Here is a 15,742-nt window from a genome sequence, read left to right on the forward strand (position 1 = left end):
TAATAAATAACTTAAGGACACTATACCCGCTATAAGCCTAAGTTCTGAGAAGCTCCGAGTGACAGTCGTAATGATCACATTCAGTGAATGATGAAAAACAGAATAAGCGATTTAAGACTATCGATATGCCTCATACAAATTTCTTTCTCGTTCCAAAAGGTTTGAATGAAAACGTTGCTAATAATGCTTCACTAACGTACGTTACTCCAACGCACCCTATGCTAGGACTGTGCAACCAGCTGACGTTCGGGGTTTACGAATTCATTGAGGGTTTCGAACAGAGAGCGTACGAACTTTTAAATACCCACAACGCTAACTCAAGTTCGAATTTGTACCTGGATTCGACCATGGTTCCAAAAATGATGTGGAAGCAAGGTGAAGGCGTAAAAGCTGGGACTATTTCGAAAGATATGCTAACGGACGTTTATACATCGGCAAAATCGTATCAGAAAGAGCCGCCCGACTATTTGTTTAAGAATGACGTCATGCAAGCTGGCATGGCATCGACGGTGAAGAGCTTAAGCAACAGTAATCTTACGCATGGATCATCCATGGTTAGTGGAAGTGAAAATATGAGAGGGATGGCGGAAAAAGTGAAGAGAATGTTTCATCAAATCTCATATTTCCTCGTTCGGACGATATACAAGAGCGTTCACCTGGCAGGACTGTGCGCGATTCCGGCGGATACCCGGAGGTAAGTCTCATCATTTCCCAACGATTTGTTAACTTTGAAAGTTAGATGATCAACTCGCAACTTTATCAGAAAAGTTTTTGTTTATACTTACCAACTCACACAACAAATTAAAGTTTTTCAGTATAGAGCTAATTACGAATATGTATTTCACCGCACCCAAAAGTCAATTTTATTCTTGAACTGAGACATATAAGCCTACAAACAATTTAGTGATTTACAACAATTAATAAAATTTGAAAACTGGCCAAAAAAAAAAAACGATAAAGTTCAGGCATTCTTCCTCGGATGGTCAGCTGAAGTAGATGAATCTTACTTCAAGGTTTATTGATACCTAAGCAATGTAACTGAGAAGCCAAAATATTACACGTTTTCCCCTGCATATTGGAAATGGAAAAAGTTACCTAAGCTGGCTAACGAGTTTATCTGAATACTTGATTTTTATGAGGGCTTAAAAACCAAGTTTTCTACATTACATCTAGTATTACGTGTTCTGTGACACAGGGAGGCCATTGTTGATATTAGGCCGAAAAATTCTCAATATGTTCTCTGTAAAGACCAGACTGAGAAATTTACATTTTCTTGTAAAAGAAATTTGAGGGAATTTTTTCTTGTAATATGAACTAGTAGTGATGTATATTCAATTCCAACTTACTGGGGAGTCTTTTCAACAGAAATGCAGGTACCGAAGAAATACGTATAATGAATTCAACAAAGTTTAAGGAATGTGCATATTTTTCTTCGGTAAAGTTCATTACTGTGAATTTTAACCTAAAATTTCCCGCGGACAGAAATTTCCTTTGAGAAGGTTTTTTTTCAACAAATAACGCAGTGAATATACAATAAATATACGAAATATAAAGAAAATACTAAATTTATCACTCAAAAATGGAAAATGTATTATCTTTAATACTGATTATATACCTTTTATTATTTCACGTCATATTAATGACTGTACAACCATCATATTTAATAATCATCACATGAAATTAATTATATACGGCTACACAATCTTATCTTTATTCGGCTTTACAACGAGTAGTTCGCTTAATTTCAAAGCCCCAACAGTTCCAGTAGAGTTGGAAACGTTTAACATAAAGTGACCAATATGTGAATTATGTACATGAATCTAAGACCAACGATGACCTAAAGTACAACGTACACCGTTCAATTATACAACATCTGTACTAAAATACCCTGTAATAAATAAAGCTTCATACAGAAAAAAATTTGCAATTTGTTATCTACAAAATACAGTATCCTTTGTGAACATTTATCCCAACTGAACAGAAATAAATTAACTGCGTATATTGTGATTTTAAAACACTGCAAATGCAACACTCTCAGCTACGACCAGCTCCTCCTTGATGTAAACATAAACGCTCTCTTTTTTCAGGTGGTTTGCAAGACCTCCAACACTGGTCTCTACTCATTCCTGGCTTTCGCCATCCTGAGCCTAGACATCACAGCTGACATCATGGCAACTATCAACATCGACATCAACATCACCGGGACGACAGTCACCACGAACAACACGAACGTCAGTAACAACACGAACGTCAACAACAACAACAACACGAACACGAACACGAACACCAACACCAATAACAATAACAATGGGAGGAGAAGGAGGTGGACAGGAACGCTCAATCCTGAAGTAGGAATTTCATTGGATGTGTGGGACACGCAGCACTAAAGAAAACGGCGCTAACCCGATCAAAGAAAATGGGAATACAAATGTGGGTGAAACAAATAAGAGTTTCGAGGGAAAACATCATCTTGGCAATTCTGAGGATTACTACTTTACAGGAGAGGCACAAATTCCAGCCGAGGGGTACAAAGACGAAGAACCTGCCAGAATCAAAATACCTGAACGTCTGCACCAAGTTTTTCCTGCGGTTCACCGGAGGCTCTTGAAACGTGGGGGAGGTGCTTTGAGGAGAAGTTATTCTCAAGGTTATCTGAAAGCCTGGTTCCAGGTTCTTCTTGAGAAACTTTCTGCGTTTATTTAGAATTCCAGACTTGAGGAATATGATGGTTTTATGTAGTTCGTTGAGTTTGGAAAAATTTTTCATACATATGGTTCCAGTGGATGACTGACAGCCATTTTGCATTAAGAATAAATCTAAACTTTTACTTACGGTTTTCAGATCCTTCAGGAGTGGACTTATTACATGCTTTAAGTAGTTTTCTTCTTCCCAAGGTCAATGGTGGTAACTTCATGTCAGTAATATAAATCATTCTGCACAATTCTTGAAAAAATTCCTTGAGATGGTTGGTATTTCCAAAAATGTCAAAAGTAATTGTTTTGTATCCTCTAAGATATCTTCGACTTTGTAAATTTTTTATTGCAAAAAACCACAAATTGCAAAGCAGCCGTACCTCCTGAACCAAAGACCTGGCTTTTATTACTCACATATTCACGAGGGTCAGCAAAAGTTCCGACTGAGCTTAAGCACCCACCACAACAGTGTGTCCATAGACCTGGGAATTCTTCCAATTTATTTCATTAAGTCCTTCTCTATGAGGAACTTATTTCCAAAGTCCCCCATGAGAAAGGTCAACACCAGTTCCTAAAAAGAAATTGGCTCCTCTAGTTCTGCACCCTTGGTTCATTGACTAGAATAAGTACTGCCTGGTTAGGTGAGGATCAGCCATGTCTGAAGAATGTTACTTATGATTTTGTAGCAGCTCATTGGTCCTACTGCCAGCTATTTGAGATTTTTCAAGTAAGGTGAGCTCAAATGCCATTCTCAATAGCAAAGTAGCCCCCTTAGGGGGGTCGTGCCATCACTGCACCTCAAGCGGTGCAATGTAGGCATTACTTAAGGTACTTTGCAGCTTCCCTTCGGCCCCTGGCTGCCGCTCCTTTCATTCCTTTTACTGCACCTCCATTCATATTCTCTTTCTTCCATCTTACTTTCCATTCTCTCCTAACAACTGATTCATATTGCAACTGCGAGGTTTTCCTCCTGCTGCACCTTTCAAACTTTTTTTACTGTTAATTTCCGTTTCAGCGCTGAATCTCCTAAGTTGCCCAAGTGCTTGGCATGTATGCCTGAAATTTATAAATCAATCGATCCATCAATTGCGAAGTAGCCTCCTCTACACAGGATGCATAACAGGAGAATGACCATGTTTTGCACACCAAGAGGACTGCCATAAAAAAAACTTATTTTGTTAATTATGGAAGTATTTTCTATTACTTCAAGGGTTGCCTGGACTTTAACTACAGTAACTGATTAGTGTACAGGTTCACCTGACAGCACATTCACAGGAAAGGAGCAATATTGTACTGTACGTTAACCTCCCATCTTATCAGACTTAGACTTCTTTACTAATTAGCTACATTTTGATGATGATGGTTTTGCCAACCTACCCTTTTAGACATGATACATTTCACAAATATACCTCATAAACTAAATGGTAAGTGTTAAGTACAGTTCAGCTTAGATAAAAAGTTACATGGAATTAATTTTAACTGTGTGATATCTTTAATATTTAAGTTACACTATAAGATCTTTGAAACATTAGGTTTTGTTAAGTTACTTATCAGAAAGCAAGATGCCTAAAGCATCAGGTGATTCCAAAGCACACTCCTCAATGGTATAATTAAAAGTTTTTGGTTACTTAACACTGCAATTCAGGCGATTCATCAAAACAATTTCTTTAAAATGTTTTTCAAGAACTTTATGGTCAATCCCAATGTTTACAACAAAATGAGAAGCGGAAAATGTCCAAAAATTCATTTAGTCTTACACAGTGTCACCAGTTTTTTCACCTGTAGGAACTATTCATGGAATTGCTTATTCAATGTTAATACAAATAAATGGCCTAGGATATATATCGATATGTATATATCATATACAAAAAGCAAGGAAACGTCACAAGTTAGTATTACTATTTTTGACAGATTACGCTTTCCTTTGTCTTCAATGAGGTTTTGAAGATTCAACCTCATATTTAACAACTAAAATATTTTGAGGATTATACAAAAATATCTGAGACAGAGAGAGACACTGGATTACACTGTTTATGACTAAATGACCAATTAATGTTGAGACAAATGTGGATCTTGAGTCTGCACGAAAGAGTTAGGATGAAGGATGCTCAAACTAATCTATATTTGTTAAATATATTTGGAAACAATGAGTTGGAAGAATGAGGAAGGACAAAGTAAAATCTTCACTTGAGGAGTGGGTATGCTGTGATCTGCTCATATTTTGATGAAAGGAGGGTGGGGGAACACTACTAGAAAGGTAGTGCTGCATAGGACAATTCTGTGAATGATTTCATGGAACAGGGAGAATCAATTCCAAGAGATCAATCTCGAATGGTGGAATATTAAAGGGTAAGCAAGCAATGACTTAAAACATATTGGAGTATTTAAGATTATACAAAGATAATGCGGTGTGTGTGTGTGTGTGTGATGGATTATTTACATAGAGTTGTCTAAAGTCTAAAACTCTTTGGGTGAAGCCATGTAGGTTTTCTGCACAATGTGTTCAACTTAACTAACCAGTTAACATAACGACTTTTGCCTTAACTTCACCCAACATCAAAACTCCTTGATTCACAACAGTGTGACACTATAAAAACTACTTTTATTACAGTACTGCTGATTCCTAACAACAGAAGTAACTAAGGATGACATTTGGATCACCTGAACACTGCAGGAGCTAGCTCATCCAGTCCCTTCAGATGCATAAATACTAAAAATAAATGCAAAAACGAAATAAATAATTCTCACTCAAGTCATAATGAGAGGTCTTATAAGATGTGAACCTCTACATTTACCCATACAGTACTGTACACGGAAACATCCACCTACCTCTTCTCTCATGGTTTCATCATCAGCATTCTATATTATTTTCTCTCATTCGATACACAGAATCCATTTCCCGGTAAAACACTAAAATAATTGTCTATTTTTGACTCAACTACCAAGTGTATGAACTCCTAACATTTAGCTATACATGATGTCTCAAAAGGTCAACCATCTTTAAAAACCAACTCTGCAAAAGGGCTTCATCCAGTCCTTCCTCAATTTCTTCGAGTTTTGACTCCAGAAGGGTCAAGTAAGCAGAGACAATTGGTCCAAAGGTCCTGGTGTACCCTGAAGATGCGTTATTGAAGTCTTCAGCTGCGTATTCTTCCTCAGTTTCCACATTTTCATAATTCCCAAAAGTCTCGCCAGTTTCATATGTCACTTGTTCATCAGATGAATACATTTGTTGTGACTCGTGTTCACCAGAGACAAGAATTCCTTGTAATTTTACAATTGCATTAACTTCAATACTTCTGTCTAATCTTCTGTGAGTTTCCACTACACTATCAAGATTTTCACTGTCATTTCTAAACTGCCCTTTATCATATTTGTCTTCAGAAACATCACTAACTGCTAAATCTTCACTCCCATTTGCAGTCAACTCTTCTTCACCTTCATCAGCATCACTTTCCTCTCCTTCGTCAGTGAGGTCGAGATAATAAGGTACATAAGGTTCTGCATCATTTTCTTGGGTAAAATAATCTGCAATTTTCTCCATAAAACCATCAACAAGGGACCTCCCATAATAATACCCATATCTCAGGGGTTCATATCCAAAATACCCATTGTTTATGGCATTCGCACTAGGAGCAGAAATTCTGTTAACATTGTTACTCCCTTTTCTTCTGAGCACTGCAGCAGCTGATCCAACATTATTATTGTTGTTGTTGTTATTATTGTTATTGTTATTATTATTATTATTGTTATTATTATTATTGCTATTACAACAACAGCAGCAGCAACACCTGCAGCCACCAAAGAGCTTCCGTCCTGTTTCGCCTTCTGATGAGAATGATCTACCAATCATATTGTTATTATTGTTAATGTTGCTGTTATTATTGTTATTATTATTGTTGTTGTTGTTACCACAACAAGTGCCATTGCCACAGTTGCAACCACACCCACAACCTCCTGGAAAGGAAAATAAATTTATGAAACTTACAAGACTAACTGTCAACAATTATGGTGAATAACTTCAATGGAACCATATTAATAATGGAAAGATCTAGTTATGCCCATATAAAATCCTACTATTATTGGTAAACTGCAATAGTCTCTCCAGGTGAATGAAAGCAACGTGCAAATGCTACGCCATATTCAAAGCGCTGTGTCCCATACATAGGCAACTATTGGCAGCACAGAAATGGATTAAATAATTCATGATTTAATGGATTAAAAATTCAAATTGATTTAATTGACGTTGGCATGGGTTGTTTTGCCCTCTTAGTCATTACATTAATGTGTTATAATGTTAATCTAACACAATACCTGCCAAAAGACCAACTAAATTAGAAGAGATTTCTTTGATATTAGTTTGGTTATAGACCATGGAAGTAACTCCTTTGAGGTAGCGGCATTAGTCAAAACCTACATAGTTGTAAGGCATTATTCTACAAAGGCTTCATTTGGCCCGTATGGATGGAGAAGCCACATTTTTCTCTCTTAATTAGCCACTGGCAGCAGTTAACCAGATGAAGAAACCCACAACTGAGAAGACACTATTTCACTTGTTAAAATTCTCCATCAGTGCACCTAAAGAGCACCATGGAATGTAAGATAGGCTAATGGGGTGGACTTAGACTAACCTACACACTAGTACGTCCTACGAATGGAACAAATTTTAAAAATATAAACTCTCAAATTACCTCCAATATCAATAGATATATTGATACTCTTCATGATGTCTGCTGTTATGTCCAGCGAGAGGATGCAGAAGGCTAGGAAGGAATAAATCCCAGTGTTGGAATGCTTGCACTTCACTTCCGGATAAGGCATTGGATGATATCCCTTGTTGTAACCATGATCCCTGCGTTTGATATGGTGGTTTAAAGTCTCCCCAGGAACTTTTGAAACACCAGAACCCGAATTCCACGAAATATTAAATGCATCACGGCGTACATCCAAACTTTTCCACTGACTCTCAAATACTGATAGACCTTTCGTTTTGTTTTGATAACCTCTCCTTGAGTACGATAATTCTTGTCCGTGGTGGGTACGATAATGCAGATGGCGGGACTGCCCTTGGTTAACATCAGCTTGTTTGTCTATTTCCTTTTTCCTTCCGTCAATATTTCTCAAGTGGTGGTCTGTTGGAGGAAATCATAATAATCAGCATGCTACCTCAAGCATAAATTACCTCAGGGGTCAAACGACAATGAAAATAAGTATTGCAATTGTAATATAAGTTAAGCAATGCTATATTAATGTAATCGTTTGCACAGCATTAGTGAAATATCAAGTCAATAAAATAGAGGAATATGGCTAGACGAAATTATAAATACAAAGATATTTAACAAGAAAATTATGTTAATGGGCAAATATTATATTCACTTTTATTCGCCTAACTATAAACATCCAAGTAACAAAAAACAGCCACTACCTTGTCTTTCTTTCTCCTGCAGTTGATAATATGCAGTTAATAAAATCCACAGCACGTTCTCTATTACATGGTTACCATTAACACATATGCCATAGAATCTATCGTCATTTTTGAACTTACGTTCGCTCTCAATATGACCCTATCTCCAGGAGTAAAAGCAGGTCAGCACGGGATATCTGTCAAGTATCATACGGACGTTTTTACAACACCTTATCACTATCACTACGAATAGCATCTAGAACTTTAAAATCATAAGAAAGGTTTCTTGAATAACATTACTTATTGGTTTCAGTTTTCTAATCTATTTTTAATAGGTCCTTTTACCATGATAGGTATGTTAGTTGGGGCATTATCTTTTCTGCTTCCATTGACAAATTAAAACAAACTTTGGCATTAGAGGTAGATATCGTATCAATAATTGGAATACCTTCAAGAGCTTAGCAACCTCATTTCTCTTCTCAGTATTTCACTTGAAGAATGTGAAGACCTCACTACCAACATATTTTTTTCTTTTTATCTGCATGTGATACCTTCTCAACATTATTCAATCTTAATCATGTGATAATCAACTCTCGAGTCAACTTTTCGTGACCCAGTTTTCTTCGTAAGAGAATCGATTTTAGGTCAAAATCTGGGAAACTTTGCCTAGTCGACGCCAGTTTCATCTTCCCGTAATTTTTCAAAATCGGTAGTTTAGTTCTATCCCTTAACACAAGCACTGGATCCTGCTTGTCTTTATATTAATCAACATCAATCATGCATAATGAACAAAATTGATTTTGATGCCTTCTAGAAATACGCGTCTCTTACGATATCTTATTTATCATGTTCGGATTCAGTCTAATATTTATCTTTCCTGCTTTCAGCAGTGGTTCTTAACCGTTTCATTACCACGCCCCCTTTAAGAGTTGGTCCCTCTCTCCACGCCCCCCCTTGCATCTATGAGTAACATTCCCTCCCAGATTTAAAGGAAAATTAAAAATAAAAAGAAAGAGAAGGTGTGTTTTTATTCTTTTGGGAATGTATTAGTGAGATGCCTGACACTACTTCTTAGCGACTCTTGTTAAGAGAAAGGCGAATATAATTAGAGAATTTTTAATTTTTCCATAGGGCTCGCGCCCCCTTGGAAATTGCTGACGCACCCCTAAGGGGACGCCCCCCCCCCAGGTTGAGAACCACTGCGCTATCGGATCTACAGGTGCGGCAAATCAACGTTCCCTTCTAACCTGAATGCTGTTCCATTAACATTTACTGTCGATAGGATTTTCATTTATAACACAGTAAGTTTTACACAGAACTAATACAAAAAATAATTCTTATTTTCCTAAAACACAAAAGCGCTCGACAAACAAGTATGTTCTTTACCTTGACGCAATTTCTCCCTTTAGAATCAAATGGTTTTGGAAAATTAAAAGAATCTAAAATAACAAGCGAGACATGAATGAAACGCTCATTTTAAATTAAGTACGCAAAAATAAGGTATACAATAAGGGGGTGTTATAGTTCTATAAATCTCAGTTTTAACATATACTTTTCTTATTCCGAACCTGGATATACATATATATGAATATGACATAGATAGGATAAAGGGCTGATGTGAGCAAATAAATAGAACTTAGCAATTTAACTGCATAACATGCTGATATTGAAGGTACCTTAAATGTGTATCAGTTTGCCAGGCTTTTTTTTTTTTTTTTTTTTTGCAGATCATCATCTATCTATACTTCTTATGGAAACGAGATGGAACGTGGAGAACGAAAGCGTCATAAATTTACGATCAAAATGATGTGAAAGTTTCTCAAGTATGAATATAACTGGCCATATGTAACATCTAAACACTGTTTCTAGCTGGGTTCAGAATTGTAGGACAATTTTTTTAGCATGAATATAACCGTAAGTTACATCTAATACCCTACTGTTTCTTTAGAAAACTGCAAATATAACTATACACACCTAAGTACAAACTTTTTCACTTTGATAGATACCTTGAGATTTTTAAATCCCAGCATTGTCGTCACTCATTTTTCTGACGACGTGCATCAATATCAGCGTCTATACTCACCATTAATCGAAGAGGAGTCACCATCTTCGTACGTAATACCCAACGCGTTCAAAGCCCTTTTATACAGCCGAGGTGTCGCTTTGAACAATTCCCTTTCCAGCGACCTCGCCAAAGCGACATCAGGTTCGAAACCCTGGCATCTGAACGACGCCGTGTCGCTGAAGTCGTAGAAATCGGTGTAAACGCTCGAGTAGATTTCGCCGTAGTAATAGTCGCTGTAGTCGTCATCGTAATCAGAGTTGTCGGTGATGTTGTCGCTGTGACTCGTAGCATAGTCTAGGCCTAGGTCTTGGGGATATCTCACGAAGGCGGGCGAACTGGTGGCAGACGGGAGAGCGCTCGCCAAACGGAGCAATGTCGACGTGGTGAGTAATATCCATTTCTGAAAACTCCCTCTTTCGGGTATCATTCGGGACTAATCTGACAAGGGGATCGTGTGATGGGTCGATGAGCTAAGTACTTACTGAATGGAACTGGAGCATCGTCTGCACGAAACGGAGATTATATTAAACAGAAACGCGCATATTATTGATTTGGACGACCCGCTATGTTAACATTAGGAAAGGAAGGCATACGGCACGTTCCGAAGTCTTCTCATCTCTATTACCTGGCTCAAGTTTTTGTTACGTTTGTGACTCTTCAGAGATTGAGAGTTTCATTACAGAATGTGCCGAAGCATTAAGATAATTTGTTAGCTCTCCTCCCAACGGAGGTTACGTCAAAGATAAAGGCAAAATTTTCAAGCGCCATATTGAGGTTGTACCATACGGATCATTTAGCTCTGATGATCTACCTGCCGACGAAGTCACCTGATCCAGGTGTACACCTGAGTCAATGCTGGAACTGAGAAAGAGGCGGGCAATCATTTGAAATTCTGCCAAAACATATTAGTAAGTAATACAACGGGAAACAGCATTCGCGCTTGAAGTAATTTCAACTGTTAAGATCTCCTAAGTCTATTTACTTTGTTAGATTCCTGTAATCTACATTCCTCAGATAGACACCAGAAATCTATAAAGGACCCAAGAGAGGGCATATTTACAGGACCCCATTAAGGGAAGTTATAATCTACTAGTTATGTTTACCTTCTTCATTATGAAATCGTAAAATTTTATTACCCTGGTGCTTATTTTGTTGAGTTTTTCAACAGAACCTCAATTTTGAAAAAAAAGAAAAATCTTTCAATATTAACGGATGCAGAACCATCTGAAGACCTAATCCTCTGTTACATAGCTCATAACAAAACCCTACATAAATAATTTATGTCACTAAAATCTTTTCAACAACCCTATGAGTTATCGTGTTGCCAAAGAAACAAATACGGGTCATACTGAATGCATAACCTCCGTCAAGATTCGTTGACGGAGGCCACCCTGCATCGGTACATTTATTCTGTAATTCGTCACGAAATTCGTGACGACGAGCGAATTAAGAGGTGGACTCGGAAGCCATGTTGGTTCTTGGTGAACTTCAGGCCATCCGTGCGCGGTACGATGTTTGCGCCTTATTCACTCCAAAAGTGTTGCGTGCATGAGTAACCTCCTTAATGAAAAGGCTACGGACGTAACGGTTAAGGTGAGGTGTGGCGACTGTCACCTGCTGTCCCGTTACAAGACGATAAGGAGGTGGGTTATGAGATGTAATGGTGAAGTTTACGATCGTTGGTCTTTTGAGAGGTTACTAGGTAACAAAGAACATGGCGCCTCTTGCAGAAATCCGGTAAAATACAGTGACTTTCAACAAAGAGAAGGCCTCTTGTAGAAATCCTTTAAAGTATATAATACACAATGACTGTCAGAAATTAATAACAAAGAAGGGATAGAAAGACGAAAAATTAGAGAACATGGTAAAAAAAATTTCGAAGGTATTTTCAATCGGTTTTTGAAAAAAAATACTTCTGGGAAAAAATACAATAAACAATAAAATAAGAGAACATGGAAAAAGCAAGTCAAGGTTTTTTTCGGTTTTGAAAAAAAAAAAACAATGGGAAAATACAATGAACAATAAAATAAGAGAACATGGTAAAAAAAAAAAATAAATCCGAAGGTAGTTTCAGTTGTGAGATTAAGAATTCGAGCAAGTCAGAGGTTTTCTTCGTGTTTTGAAAAAACAATACTTCTGAGAAAAAATAAACTTAACAATAAAATAAGAGAACATGATAAAAAAAATAAATTCGAAGGTAGTTTCAATCGTGGGATTAAGGATTCAAGGAAGTCAGAGGTTTTCTTCGTTTTTTGAAAAAAATACGTCGGGGAAAAAAATACAATTAACAATATCTGAAATAGTAAGTTAAAAGCAACCTATAATATTTGATACAAGGTGCTATAGTTAGCGTTCCTCGTAGGGAAAGTGGGTTCCGTTCTCAGCTAGCACTCTCCGACCGACCAATGAAGAATAAGAGGAATTTATTCCTGGTGATAGAAATTAATTTCTCGCTATAATGTGGTTTGGATTCCACAAAAAGCTGTAGGTCCCGTTGCTAGGTAACCAATTGGTTCTTAGCCACGTAAAATAAATCTAATCCTTCGGACCAGCCCTAGGAGAGCTGTTAATCAGCTCAGTGGTCTGGTTAGACTAAGGTATACTTAGCTATCATCAGCTGACGTTTATGGTACCGTGCTGCTAACTAAGCTTTCAGGAGACAAAATTACTTATGAATAAATCTGCGATGCAAACTACGTGAAATGCATGAGCAGATAACAAAACAATATAATAACGCATACTGTACTGGCATGCTGATGGCGACTGCCGAAGAACAGAACAGCATAACAGCGTGCGCGGATCGAACAGCAGTGTACTGGAGGTGTCGGAACGAGGATCCGTTGACAACAAAGTTGTAGTAGAGAAGGCTTTGAAATTCTGGAAGCGTTAACCAAGCGCAGTGTTACCAAGTCATTTGTACCGCTGAGCGTCTCACCACTCGGTCGTATTCCGCTATTCAAGGCTACCAAGGTAAGAGGCGTAGATTTTCGTTGAGCAAATGAGTATTTCTAGGTGCAGTTACCATTCCCAGTTGCAGTTCCCATTCCGGGATTGACTTTCGGTGTAAACTTGGGTTATATGTGCTTGTAAAGAGTAGGAAACTTTGTGGATGTTTGTATATACCCGTGTATATATATATAGGTTTTGTGTGTGTGCGTGCGTGCATGCGAGCGGGGAAACATATGTGTACTTACTGTACATGCCATCTGGAACACCTGTTTCTGGAGAATATGACAAAATTTAAACTGAAGTCATCAGGTCAAAGGAAGGAACAATAATAACACAAGAGAAAAAGAGTAACTAGAGTAACCAACACATCCTTAAAATAAGAGAAAATTCTCAAACGTGTACAAAGTAATATATGCCGCAGAGTAGGTACAGTAGTCCTAATTCTACAACATTTAATATAATATTCTGCAGTGTTTTAGAAATGACTGATTTTTCAATATGCAGCATCTCCCACATTCTCGCTCTCTCTCTACCACTACTATTACTACTACTACTGCTTCTACTATTACTAATACTACTCGGTCACTATAACCCTGGTTTTCTGTACAAATTGCATGACAGCTCAAACTCCGTCGGCTTTCCTACTGTTTAGTTCAGAGGGTCAAATGCCTTCGACCTCCTTATGAGAGGTAGATGCTGCTTTTTGTAGTTTTGTTACTGTTAAATATTTATCTCAGCTTGGCAGTTTCAAAATCGATATTGTAACCTATGTATTTTTTTCTGTGTGGGTAATGGCAGATTATTACCACTAGGGAAGATACTGACTAAACATGTTTTTTCCTTTCATTTCTATTTATTTTTCTTGTAAATATCTTGATTTTTATAAGAGAGAGAGAGAGAGAGAGAGAGAGAGAGAGAGAGAGAGAGAGAGAGAGAGCTGTAAAACCGTAATTTGAACACCTCAGTTTCCTGTATTTTAAAAATGCCTTACATTATAAAATAAGAGCAATTATGAAGAACTGTCACATTGCTAACGCTAAAAAAAAAAGGTAATAATATTTTGCTTCACTCTTAAATCTTGTCATTAAACTGATGATATATCCCTTTACTTCCAGACACTGGGGCAGTACTGTTCCTTCGGGCACAGCCATGGAAGCGTGGCTGCCTAAGACCATCGCCTGGATCCTGATACTCATTTTTCTGCAGCTACTTTGTGCCTTTTCTATGGGTAGTCGTATGAAGGTATCCGATGATATCCTTCAGCATACGCCTCTATACGGCGGCTCCGTAGCCAATAATGAGGCTAACGGTTTGGTCGGGGATGGTTCAATTCCAGTGCGAGATAAAGAGACAGAAGAACTTATCATCTCCCGTGACAGTGCGATTTTGCGTCAAGTCACAGGAAAGAATATGACGGACTATCACCAGCAATCAGATAATCGTATGGGATCTACCGGACGTCTGGATTACGATCCTCGGAAAATAAAGGACTCAGAACCCACTCCTGCTTCCAGTAGCTGCACAAACCAACTAGAAAACATAAAGCTGTTTGAAGACAAGGCCAGAATTATAATGGAAGGTGCTCTGAGGTCATATTATAAGGCTGGTAAAATAGGCTTCCAGATGACAGACTCGGAACCTTTCTTCCTAGACGACCAAAATAAGGATCCGTTCCAAACAGATTCGAAAAGGATTTCCGAATCCAAAGTTTTATCTCCTTTAATGAAGTTAACTGATGAATGGATGAGTAATTCCAATACTTTTGAAAGAGTGAAAGAAAAGTCTTCTAAAAGAGTGTCTCGCGATGGGTGCGGTGGATCCTTCATAATATTCCCATTTTTAGTCTTCCTCATCGGCACTTTATCTACGTCAATCAACATCATCAACAACATAAACAATAACAACAACAATAATAACAACAATAACAACAACAACAATAATAATAACAACAACAATAACATGGGACGCAGAAGTTTACACGACAACGATTGGCTTGACGTCACCGATGACGTCATGCTCAGAGACCTAATATTTGGTCAGAGATTTTCCCGCGAAAAGAGGCATAATTCTCCTAAAACAGAAGCCGAAGTAAATACCTCTTTTCAGTCATCGACGAAAGAGCTGTTGGATGCATTTAGTAACGTTACTGATGGTAATCTAAGAAATTACCTCAGAGCATTATTTAATGAAAGTCTGTGATTTATCATAAATGTATTTTTAAGATTTAATAAATGTCATTTGAAACTGAGTAAATCGTGTGATTTTAATAGGGATCAGTTGAAAAATATGGAATTTTTTTTTTATTTGATTATTGGCCAAGTTTATTCAGCATATTTAAAATGAACTACAATGTATTTGCCGGAGGGTCTTCATTGGAGTTTCAGGCACAAAGAAGAATCAAAATAAAACCAGAATGATCATGGTTGGGTTTCATTCTCCCCTTTACTTGTAGAGGATGCAACCCCTGTAAACACCTTTGTCGTTACTTTATACTATATAGATTCTAAGAACTCAAACAGGAAAGGCAATCACAATGATGTAATCCTATTACTTTCAAGTGGGAAAACTATTTGTCTAACTTGATTTTCATACTGACAAAGTAAAATTGCACATTGCATGATTTTCTCCCCA

General features: G+C 37.5%; 2 protein-coding genes and 1 pseudogene across 2 annotated transcripts; 2 read left to right on the forward strand and 1 right to left on the reverse strand.

The window, feature by feature from the left end:
• The first annotated feature begins 347 nt into the window (after positions 1 to 347).
• LOC136839056 (probable serine/threonine-protein kinase DDB_G0284491) lies at positions 348 to 2,784 on the forward strand (annotated as a pseudogene).
• A 1,382-nt stretch (positions 2,785 to 4,166) lies between these two features.
• LOC136839057 (probable cyclin-dependent serine/threonine-protein kinase DDB_G0292550) lies at positions 4,167 to 10,589 on the reverse strand. The gene is made up of 3 exons (XM_067104720.1): positions 10,181 to 10,589; positions 7,385 to 7,825; positions 4,167 to 6,650 (listed from the first exon to the last, which is right to left on the reverse strand). The coding sequence occupies exons 1-3, from the start codon at positions 10,587 to 10,589 to the stop codon at positions 5,662 to 5,664; spliced, it is 1,839 nt and encodes a 612-aa protein (XP_066960821.1). The 3' UTR covers positions 4,167 to 5,661.
• Positions 10,590 to 13,065: 2,476 nt separating this feature from the next.
• On the forward strand, positions 13,066 to 15,425 carry LOC136838485 (homeobox protein 10-like). The gene is made up of 2 exons (XM_067103472.1): positions 13,066 to 13,132; positions 14,227 to 15,425. The coding sequence occupies exon 2, from the start codon at positions 14,261 to 14,263 to the stop codon at positions 15,308 to 15,310; it is 1,050 nt and encodes a 349-aa protein (XP_066959573.1). The 5' UTR covers positions 13,066 to 13,132; positions 14,227 to 14,260; the 3' UTR covers positions 15,311 to 15,425.
• Positions 15,426 to 15,742: the final 317 nt, after the last annotated feature.

The sequence above is a fragment of the Macrobrachium rosenbergii genome, chromosome 5 (genome assembly GCF_040412425.1).
Source record: "Macrobrachium rosenbergii isolate ZJJX-2024 chromosome 5, ASM4041242v1, whole genome shotgun sequence".
Lineage (NCBI taxonomy): Eukaryota > Metazoa > Arthropoda > Malacostraca > Decapoda > Palaemonidae > Macrobrachium > Macrobrachium rosenbergii.